Source organism: Polistes fuscatus, unplaced genomic scaffold, assembly GCF_010416935.1.
Source record: "Polistes fuscatus isolate 324 unplaced genomic scaffold, CU_Pfus_HIC Scaffold17, whole genome shotgun sequence".
In the NCBI taxonomy this organism is placed as follows: Eukaryota; Metazoa; Arthropoda; class Insecta; order Hymenoptera; family Vespidae; genus Polistes; species Polistes fuscatus.
In genome coordinates, this window is record NW_025113075.1 from 2264279 (window position 1) to 2276082 (window position 11804).

Sequence of the window (11804 nt, forward strand, 5' to 3'; positions counted from 1 at the left end):
TTCTTTTCTCTTTTCTTTTCTAATTCGAGTCGAAATTAACGCGAATGAAGAAAAAATAGAGATAGAGTCCTTCGAAGGATCGTGTCGAAGACACCCATCGCGATCTTTTCTCCTCTCACGTACAATGAAAATAAATTTATTTTTCTTTTATTCTTTTTCTTTCTTTCTTTGCACGCGGCACACAAAACATACACGCATACATACACACACGCACGCACGAGTACTTACACCTACGATTGATACAATAAATGTGTACGTAGAAAGCATACGCGCGCACGAAATGCATCATTTTTATTTTTTTATTATAATAATATTTGTTTTGTTGTTGTTCTTGTTGTTGTTATTGAGAAAGATTTTTTAAGGACTCGCAAACTCGCATTTTCAAACGAAATCTTAAATATTACAGAGATGCATACACATCCAAACACGATGATGAATTTTCAAACACACACGCAATATACAAAAAATGCACACATGTACGCATCCATCTCTACGCTCGGTATTTCTTTATTACATTTGTCCATTTCTATATATTTATTTATTTATTTATTTATTTATTTATCTATTTATTTATCTATATATATACGTGTGTGTATGTACGAGCCGGTGATTACAAAAGTAATCCGAGTAAAAAATGTAGAAAAAAGAAAAGAAAAGAAATGAGTAATTAATTACATAATGTACCACTAAAAAATGTGTATTTTATTATCTTACTTTCTTTCTTTCTTTCTTTCTTTCTCTTAAATTTTTATTTTAAAATTACTATAGTAATCACCGATTCGTATTACATGTAAATACGTCCACCAATTTATTATCGTCGTATCTGTTTAACAATAGAAAAAGGATATCTAATATGCTAATAACTGTAATGGTATATGTAATCGAAGTAAAATAATGCAAAACAAAAAACAAACTGCATTTTTAGATATAATTATTTTCCATTCATTCTCTCTCTCGCTCTCTCTCTCTTTCTATCTTTATCTCTCGCTCGTTTTTTATTCTTTTGTTTTAATACAATCTTCTTATATATTCTTGTATAGTTCTTCGTGTTGCCTTTTTTTATATTGTTTACATTTCTTCTTTTTTTTTTTGTATTAAATTTTTTTTTATTCTTTTATACAAAACCACCAAAACCAAATTAAACGAAACGTAATATTTTTTTTTAGTGCGAGCCAAAGGATAAATGTGCATAAATTAAATAATCCTCCATATTATGTATATAATTTCATTTAAATATCATTTAAGGAGAACAAATCGTCGGGAAGCTCGTTTCTCACGCGATGTAATCCTTTTCTTTTTAGATTTTTTTACATTTTTTCCTATTACATTATTTTTATTCTTATACCCTACTACTACTATTACTAATACTACTACTACTACTACAACTGCTATTCCTAATCATTTTTATCTCTTTTCGATTCTGCGTTCCTCCTCTTTCTTTCATTATTTTCTTGGTTGCGTGTGTACAGTGTAAAAAAGAAAAAGAAAAAAAAGAGAAAAGAAAAAAACACTTTAGAAAAGTTATTACAAATAAACGTCCTGTTTTTCTTTCTCTCTCTCTTACTTTTTTCTTTTCTTCCTTTCCTTTCCTTCCCTTTTTTTCTTTTATCTTATTTATCGCGAAAAACGAATACGCATTATATTATTTAAATAATCACAGAAATATACGCAAGGATATAGCCTCGCAGTAGTGTATGTATGTATATATATATATATATTATAAAAAGCTAAATCTTGGCTCGTATTTCACTAAATTATTATTATTATTATTATTATTATTATTATTGTTGTTGTTGTTGTTATTGTTGTTGTCTTTTTCTTGTATTTTTCGCAACGAGTATTTTATCTCAACTGTCTTCTCTCTCTCTCTCTCTCTTTCTCTCTCACTCTCTGTTTCTCTTTCTTTCTTTCTAATTATTAATCTCGATCCGAAGATATACATTGATATTTATATATAAATATAATAATAAAAAACAAACAAAAAAGAGAGTTATTTAAAAGCGAAGAAAAAAGAAAATAAACAAAACGAAACACGTTATCTCGCCCCCTCTCCCTCCCACCCCCCACCCGGCTCTTATAAGAATACTGTTCGTGTTTTTTTTTATTAACATTCTAATAATGTAGATCCCATTATTACACGCATACACAATTACTATACTTTGCATCTAAGTAATGCCTATTTTCCAAAAATGTGTACGAAATAAACGCCGATTATATTGATCGTATATGTGTGTGTGTGTGTGTGTATGGTTTTTTTTCTTTTTTTAAAATATATTTTAAGTGCACATGCATATAACGTATATCGCAAAAATCAATGAAATGATGATCGTCGCTAAAACATCAAGGACATTAACGACGTTTCTATTTTTAAAGAACGATAATGAAAACCGCCTAATATAAATTATATTTTACTTTGGCATTTGTTTTTTTTTTAATTTTTTTCTCTTCCGTTTTCCTTATGTATTTTTAGTCAAAAAGAAAAAAAATAAATGAATCATCCCTCTCTCGCGCACGCATTCGCCAAGTGTGTGTATTTGTGTGTGTGTGTGTGGTTTTTTATTTCTTTATATTTTTTTACCACGCGCGACATCTTTTGACTTTTCTTCTTCTTCTTTTTTTTTTTCTTTTCTAATTTATATTCGTTTCTTACAAATTTTTTGTACTGTCGATTTTGTATCCAAGCACGTTTCGCAACGGGAAACGCATCTTTTTCTTTTCTTTTTCTTTTTTTTTTTAAGCTACACAATTGATGTTACGTATTTTATGCGCATTTATTTATTTATTTATATATTATATATTCTTACGAGCACGCGCGCGTGTTTGAATCCAAAATAAAAATAAAATAACAAAATAGAATAGTAATAATAATAATAATAATAATAATAGTAATTATAATAATAAGATAATAGTGTAATAAAAATTAGATGACTAGTATAATATTAAATCCAATTAAAAAAAAAAAAATAATAAAAAGTACATCACAGATAATTAAAGAAATTATTGTAATAATACTTAAAATTCGTTTACAGGTGGTATAGCTTTCTAGAATTTGTCTACCTAGTTATTTTATTTCAAAAAAAAAAAAAAAAAAAAAGAAAAGAAAAGAAAAAAGAATCGTTTTCAACATGCATTATAAATTTTCATACGTATGAACAAAATCGTGTAAGAACGAAGAAACGAATTAAGAAAAGTTATACTAATTAAACAAATTTTGACGTATTTGGAAAAAAGAAAGATATGGTTTAAAAAAAACGAATAAATAAAAATATTCGAATAATAATACACAAATAACGAGCACGCGTGTACACAGCATTTGACACGATCAAATTGCATGTATTTGTTTTTTTATCTTATTTTTGTTAAAGTTAGAAAATTTCATATTCGGTTGACGGTTCAACGTACAAAAGCAATTCGAAGTTGAGAATGCGCACACAAAGTGTAATAAATGTGTGCTCCTTAGTAATACGATGCATTTGAACTTGTTAAGAAATCTTTTAAAGATTATACGCATATAAATGATGCTGCTTATGAATTTATGATTTATATGTCATACTAATTGTAAAGAAAAAAACCATACAACATTGAAATATTATTTATATTATAACGCGATCTTTTTTTTATTTTTTATGATTATTATTATTATTGTTATTATTGTTATTATTATTATTATTATTATTATTTAATTATTATTATTAGATCGCTCAAAGTTAAATTTGCGCTGTGCAATACGCTTCGAGGTAAAAAGAAAGATGTAACGTTGCTATGTAACACAAACAAAGATTACAAATAGAACGCATATACATTACTTATTAATTATATATGTATGTATATACTTTCGTTTTATTTTCTTTCTTTTTGCTTTATTGTTATTTGTTAATTTTCCTCTCACAAAAATGATTCCAATTTAAATGCACCATTTCTTTTTATAACCATTTATCATTGATAACATTATCAGTTGTGAGACGTGTTACATTACAAGTTACACCTCACCCCCCTTTACCCTTGTGCAATTAAATTGCAAATAGTGTAAAGCACATTAAAAACATAGCTATAAACCTAAGGTATTGTATTATGTGTACATACTGGAAAACTTTCACTAATTCTATGCAAAGTATAGCTTGTAGTAGAATACCATTCGTTAAGATTAGAACTTTTATTACAAGGACATTATGAACCATCATTCTTTCATTCTTTCTTTCTTTCTTTCTTTCTTTCTTTTTATCATTTTTATGTTTTTTTTTAACCTAACAGACTTTCTCCCTCTTCTTCTTCTTTTTATTATTTCGTTTTATTTCACAGTATTCCGTTTTGAATTAAACGTAAACGACGTGAGCCCGCGATAGTTTCGTTACCCGTGTTTTGTTTTCTTTCATTATTTTATCGCGAAAACCTCGAAACTCTCGCGACACGCGGGCGGCACAGCCTTCCTTTTATGGTTTCTTTTTTTATTATTACCTTTTTATCTTTTTTTTCTATTTTTTCTTTTAATTTTGTTATCCTTTTCCCCCTCCCCCCCCCGCACCATTTAATTTTTCGTCTACGTTGAAAATTACCGCAAGATTCGAAAATAAGTTAGGTCTGAAATACGTTTCCATGACCATTATATATATACTTTATAATAATATAAGATGTATGTGTGTATGACTATTATTATTTTTCATCTGCGACTAAGAATTTATTTACAATTTGATAAATTTATTGTTGCAAATTTTTTCTTTCTTCTTCTTCTTTTTCCTGTTTTTTTCTTTTTCTCACTCTCTCTCTTTTTATTTCTTCACATTCATACTTCATTTTTCTTCTTCTTCTTCTTCTTTTTCTTCTTTCTCTTCTTTTCATCGTATAATCAATCAGCACACAACAATAATAATTAATTACACCGTAATATTGTTTATACTATTTAAAGTCGAACTAAAAGCGCTGCTCCCTTCTTGCCATGTCACTTTATCTTATTGGCTAAATAAAAAGTTTTTGGCGAATCTTCAAATACTTGAACGGTGTACAATATAATACAATAGCGATTATCTTCCATTATATCGAGAATTCATTCAAATACCTGTCTTGTTTCTCGTCCTGTTATCGGTATTTACACGTTTTATCGATCACGAACTAAGATTGGCTAAAATTCATTTCAAGTTGGATCAAAATTTGAAATAATTTTTACCGCATCTTTTTTCTATTCGTCATATATAACGCGTAATAGAATTTTTGTTAATCGGTCATATGAATTAATTCTTTTCATGGACACGGTCGCATTTCTTTTCTCTATGTAGGAAAAAGACTCTCGTCAGACGATAACAAGAGATGACTTATTTAGATGTTATTTTACGTCTATACACTGCAGTCTATAAATTTTTAAATATCAAAGCGTGAACAAAGAAAAAAAAATAATCAAAAAGAAAAGAAAAAAATAATATTAAACGATGTCAAGTCCCAAATTATCAACTAACTCCCCGATTAATAAAGTCCGCACGTTTCTTCTACAGTACAAGTTCCAGTTTTTTCGTTGGTAGAGAAAATTTGTTAATTTTTTTTTTTGTTGATTAGTAAAATGGTAGAAAGAATAATTGTTGGAGTTAATGATTATAGATACTTTTGTTACTTATTAAATCTTGGTGGTCTTCTCAAACGAGGCATCAATTCAGTCCTGACAGCTCTGGCATAATTCGGTGCTGCAGCAGCATATTGATCAGCAACAGTTATTGGACTTTGTAGACTTTGTATGAACATGGGTGAATCTTGTATTTGGCCAACTCCCGCTGGCTGATATTGATATTGACTGCTGGCCATATCAGTTGCTGAATAATGATTTGGTTGCACGAATTGAGGTGGTGGATTCTCGTATTGCGCCGGATATGGCATTGAACTTTCTGCTGAGAACTGTGGGATTACCGGATTAACACTTACTGGTGTAGTCGCAAAGCTACTAGGATCATATGTCTGATATTGATTTAGCTGACCAATTTGTGTCGTACTGAATGGTGGTGATTGTGGAAAGGGTGCTGTGTCTGGGAACAACACATTGGCAACAGTTGGCTGAGGAAACGAATCGGGTCTCGGGTATGCCGAGATATTAGCCGTAACGTTACTCAAATTCTGTACATTTGGAATACCGGCTATTTGCGAGGTACCATAATTATGAAAAGTTTGTCTGCCGTGTTCCAAATCCTTAATGCCACCACCAGTTTGCAAGGAACTTGACACGTTCAATTTCGATTTTATGCTCGACCCGCCACTAATCTCGTTGTGTTTGATTCTAGCTTCGGTTACCGACGGATGTCGTACGTTCACTATACTTTGAGGTGCGCGCAATGGTGGAAAATTGATTGGCGCCATTTTTCCAACTGTCGGATTTTGTTGCTCCAAAGCCTTTCTAGCCACTGCAAATGCGGTACTATCGTTCCTCGATGCTGAACGTGAATGCATATTAGAAGTCAAATGGTTTTCTCTATGGAAAGATTGGATGGACGTTTGATTAGAAAATCTCGTTGACAAATTGGTCATAGATGCGTTACTATTACGACTTTTGTAATCCTGATTAGTTACCGACGTATCCTTATTACCGTAATCCGGCTGTATTTGATAATTATTTAATTTCGAATCTATTTCGTTGGAATACTTTTTAACCGAGTAATCCTTTATCTTTCCACTATTTTCGTGACTCACATTACCACCGACGCAACTGTTAACACCTCGCCCGCTACCAAACGTTGAACTTCTTTGATTCGTCACCGAGATAGACGAACCTTTAGTCAATGTTTGATCATTGAGTTTTAAATTATCTGTATTATTGCTACTTTTCTTCATTGATGAATTCATTCTAGTAGTTGCGACAGTAACATCCTGCGTTGTAGTAATGTTGTTTAAAATTGTATCCTTGTTTCCTACCATTGAATTGACCATTTTCATTGATGATTTAGATGTTCTACCCTTGTTACCCATATGTTCGAATTTCTGGACATTTTTCCTCTTTTCTGGAACTTGGCTGTTGTTCTGCACCATCATTTTACCATCCGTACGACTATTCAGATTTTTAGATAATATATTACTATGGGACTTGCAGTTTATAGTGACAGCTGGCAGGAGCAGAGCGCTGGCTCACTTCTTGGTCATGATCTTGAGATATTCAAGAGCGTTTTGAGCAGCACTGGCTTGAGCATCTTTACTGGTTAAACCGCAACCGTAGCAAACTGCCACTGGCAATGTGGACAGTTGTACAAGGCACTGGCATTTACCTACAATTTCATTAAATTGACATAAGTTATTTGTTTTATAATTCATTCTTTGTTCTTATTATTTTTATTATTTATTTAATCTAAATATTTTAATAATAAAATAAATTATATTAAATAAAAAATAAACATGTAAAAAAAGAAAAAGAAAATATTTCAATTATATGATATATCTTATATAAGATTCTTATATATCTTATATAAGAAACTGTTATCATCTAAAATATATAAATATCTAATTATAATGTTATGATTATCATACTATTGAACACATTCCTAAAATGCAGAACAATATGGCAACTATAAAATCTTTGAAAAAGTTATTACGAAAAGAAATGGCTAATGTAATTTCAAATATCAGCGCTGAAGAAAAAGCACGACAATCTATGAGAGTATTTGAAAAAGTAAGATAAACTATTTTTCATACAAGTATTTTAGTAATTCAAGAACTTTTTAACCAAAAGAGGTTATGTTACATAGTGGATAGCCATTAATACAATTTAAAAAATAATACAATGACTTTAAAATACATTATTTTCAGTTGAAAGCTTTACCACAATACCAAAATAGTAAAAGGATTTCCATATATCTTAGTACTAAAGACGAAATTGACACTACGCTTATTTTGAAAGACATATTCAAAACAGGAAAGGATGTGTTTGTTCCCAGATATAGCGGAAACACCATGGAAATGGTTAAGTTACTTTCTATGGATGATTATGATAAACTACCGTTAACAAAATGGAACATTAAGCAACCAGACTTTTCTGAAGCTAGAGAAAATTCTTTCCAATCCGGTAAATGAAAAATTCAAATGTATCAATCATATAACGCTAAATAAATATCAAAATATAAAATATAAAAATATTTTCTTTTCTTTTTTTATAGGTGGATTAGATCTTATTCTCATACCAGGAGTAGCCTTTACTTACAATGGTAAATTATTTTAATCTTTAAATGCAATTAACGTGTATTTTAATGTAACTATATAATGCTATTACATTTATAGGAAAACGTTTAGGCCACGGTAAAGGATATTATGATAAATTCTTGAATTATACTTTTGAAAAACAGCAAAGGAAACCGCATTTGATTGCAATAGCATTTAATGAACAAATAAAAGACGACATACCAACAACCGAAAGCGATGTCTTAATTGATTTAGTAGTTACAGAAAAATAAAAGAAAATTATCCTAATATTTGACTAATTAATCTGTTGTTTTAAATATTGCATTTATAAATATTTGTACATTTAAAAATAAATTATATAAGCAATATTGCATAGAATTTTTAAATATTAAATTATTTCCTTTCGTTACCTTATAAACTCGTTTTTAGAAAAAATAAAAAAAAAATATTGATCTCATAAAATAGAAAAAGAAAATATTTCCTACAACTTCTGTTATTTTAAACATATGTAAATGTATAAATGAACTAACCATTAACAGACCTTTCTTCGATATCAACATACGTTACTTCAAAATGTTGTTCCGAAGCAATCTCTTGCAAGAATTGTACCAAATTTACATCTCCATCATTCAAACAAGTATCCTGAAACAAATAACTATATTTAACTATAGTTAAATTATACTATATTTAACTATAATTAATTCATTTGTAATTATAATTAATAAACAAGCATAGAAAAGAAATATAATGAATTACTTAATGATAATAAAATAAAATATACAAACCTGTAATTTATCAAGTATTACACCTTTGGATAACTTGAGGTTCTTGTGAAATTGTGAAACTTTATGACTATGAGTCGATGATAATGTCGCAACATTGCTACCTTTCAGGTCAGAGTAATAAGCATTCAATCTCGCAGACTTTTTTTCATTCTATAACGGACGTGTTAATCAATAATTTGTATTAAACATTTATGAAATTTGTCTACAATGGAATATACTACTTTCATAAAAAAAGACAAAATGAAGTGGAAATGACAAAAAGAACGTAAGTTATTTAAAGGCGACCAATCTGTTATTCATAAATCATTCTTGTTGTATTTGCAATTTAATCGTACCAATATTGTCCGCTATAGATCCTAAATATGATCAGAAAGGTAGCTTCTTATAAATAAAATGATAGATTAAAAAAAATTTCAATTTCTTACAAATTACTTCCACTTCATTGTTCTTTCATACATGCACATGCACACAAACAAAACACATGCACGCACATAAAAGATGCATATATATATATATTTTTTAAATTAAATTGACTGTGTGTATAGTAGTATAGTTAAAAATTATACGCGCAAAAAAATAATGAATGATAATCGTTTGTCATCGACATTTACATTATCTAAAATAATAAATTTTCTTTTAGATTGTATAATATCCTTCTCTCATAATTTACATAAATATATATGATTATTTTAAACTATATAAAGTGTTAAACAGATATGAATGGTCTTACCTCTTCTGCTTGCAAAATAAATGAACTGCCCGAGTCGTTAAGAAGACGCCACATTTTATGAGCTGCATGCCTCTTTGCAATTTTTTTACTTTTACCGTGACCAAATTCGCGTAAATTCATGATGGAACAAACGATAGTAAATTTTCTTTCATGCGGCAATCCCTCTTCATTTTCCATCGTATATTTTGGTGGTGGGAAATGCCGAGACACGCACATCTCTTGCAGAACTCCAATTGGATTGGCTAAATCTTTTTCTTCCCCATATCCTTCGAGTTCTTGCATACTTTGACTAAATATAAAATATTTTAAGTTATATATATATAATATATAAATAAATATTATTCCATTTTAATGTGTTTCTTAATAATATATATAAAAAATTTCTTTACAAAGGTGTACTCTTACTTGGTCAAACTTTTTAAAATAGCAGATTCTGTTGACTCATTACTACTTCCAATTAAATTATCTAAAACAGCCTTAGCTGCAGCATGTTTAGCTTCTTTTTTAGATCGGCCAGTTCCCATTGCTGTAAAAACAATTGGATTAACTGAAATATAATATTTTTTATCGTTAATCAAATTTCTTTTTAATTGAATCTTATATTTTTGAAAATATATTTTTCACAATGATAGATCGTACCTAACGTATATGCAGAATTATTATATAAAATTACTTTTATATAAATATTATTTAAATACTTACCAATAACATCACCAACAGTAACTCGATAACGAAATGTTGGTTCGTGTATAACACCTTCCACTTGAACTAATTCATATTTAGGTATTGTACCTCTGCGAGAAAGTAATTCTTGAAGAACCGATACAGGTGTCTTATTAGGTAATGCTTCCATTTCTAAACGAGCTGCTTCTGATAGTGATAATGATTCAGACATCATAGCTTGTAATGTTAACCGTGCTTTGCTGCGGCGATGGGAATTACTTGAATGGGTGGAAACGTTACCTACGTTGACCAACATATTAGGTCCAACCTGTTGTTGTTGTTGTTGTTGTGGTGGTTGTGGTGGTGGTGGTGGTTGTTGTTGTTGTTGTTGTTGTTGATGTTGTTGATGTTGTTGACGTATTTCTTCCATTTTATAAATCTAAAAAAGAAACAAAATTTAATGTTAGTTGAAAGAATTTCATACATAAATTTATTTATATTATATGTGTATGTGTATATATGTGTGTGTGTTTATTTATTAACAATGTCAAAATGAATAAAATATTGAATAGCTTAAAGAGTAATATTAGATTATAATTAATTCAACTAAATTAATTATTATAAATCTCATTATTTAAACTGTATTTTCGTAATATAATGTATAAATCAATAATTAGAACTAATTATGATTGATGATTACAATTAAAGGATATTATATGTAAAAAATAATTGACAAAATTTATGATCATAATTTTAAGTAATATTGAGAATTTATAACAATACTGTAACGATTTGTAATGATATTGTAACGAAAACTTCTTATTAATAAAGCTTGTCAAAGATACAATATCTTATATATATATAATAATAATATGTATTTAAACTAGCATATGAAAAATTGAACAAAAACATGTACAAGAAATATGAAATTCGTCAATGTGTTGATTTCTAATAGACACAACTATTTAGTAACGACTAACACTCAATTTCAATATTTAGATTAAATAGAGAAGTACAAATGTTCTTGAGCAGTTATATACAACTTATTATTATATATGCATTACTTTCTTCTATCTTAAACAGATTTTCACGATAGGATTAATCATTACGCAATGAAATAAACTTTCTAGAAAAAGAAAAAAAGAAATAGATAAATATTAATATAAGATAGTTGAATGAAAGTAATAGAAATGATACAAGAGTAAACTCTTTAAATGTATGAAAAGGCGAATTTAAAAAGCGAATACGATATCCTTTAATTTAAGATTAAAATGATAGTAAAAACCGGCACTGGCAGCCATGATAGTTGTAAAATTCATCGATTAACTTTAAATATATTAATGGTAAATGAATGTATGCTATGTAACACTATATGAATAATAGATAGATTAATATTTAAACGTTACTTATTGTTAATTGAATTCTTGAATGTATTCGAAATAAAACAAAGTTTCATTTTGAAATAGGAAAAGACGTATTCGTAGAGG

The 11804-nt window shown here is 28.7% G+C and overlaps 3 protein-coding genes across 7 annotated transcripts; 1 reads left to right on the forward strand and 2 right to left on the reverse strand.

Annotated features, from left to right (window-relative positions):
* Positions 1–4782: 4782 nt before the first annotated feature.
* LOC122515103 lies at positions 4783–7039 on the reverse strand. Its single transcript, XM_043632293.1, has one exon. It carries the CDS (start codon positions 7000–7002, stop codon positions 5596–5598), a length of 1407 nt encoding a protein of 468 aa, XP_043488228.1. The 5' UTR covers positions 7003–7039; the 3' UTR covers positions 4783–5595.
* LOC122515104 (interferon-inducible double-stranded RNA-dependent protein kinase activator A homolog) lies at positions 6968–10720 on the reverse strand. 5 transcript variants are annotated; one of them, XM_043632296.1, is made up of 7 exons: positions 10618–10720; positions 10357–10524; positions 10060–10201; positions 9655–9943; positions 8925–9074; positions 8670–8781; positions 6968–7232 (listed from the first exon to the last, which is right to left on the reverse strand). In XM_043632296.1, exons 1-7 carry the CDS (start codon positions 10631–10633, stop codon positions 7096–7098), a joined length of 1014 nt encoding a protein of 337 aa, XP_043488231.1. In that variant the 5' UTR covers positions 10634–10720; the 3' UTR covers positions 6968–7095. The 5 variants fall into 5 exon arrangements, with proteins under 5 accessions (XP_043488231.1, XP_043488232.1, XP_043488230.1 ...); XM_043632297.1 differs by having other exon boundaries at positions 10622–10711; XM_043632295.1 differs by having other exon boundaries at positions 10060–10180; positions 10357–10720.
* Positions 7499–8427, forward strand: LOC122515105 (5-formyltetrahydrofolate cyclo-ligase). Its single transcript, XM_043632300.1, has 4 exons — positions 7499–7633; positions 7771–8026; positions 8118–8165; positions 8239–8427. The coding sequence occupies exons 1-4, from the start codon at positions 7511–7513 to the stop codon at positions 8409–8411; spliced, it is 600 nt and encodes a 199-aa protein (XP_043488235.1). The 5' UTR covers positions 7499–7510; the 3' UTR covers positions 8412–8427.
* Positions 10721–11804: the final 1084 nt, after the last annotated feature.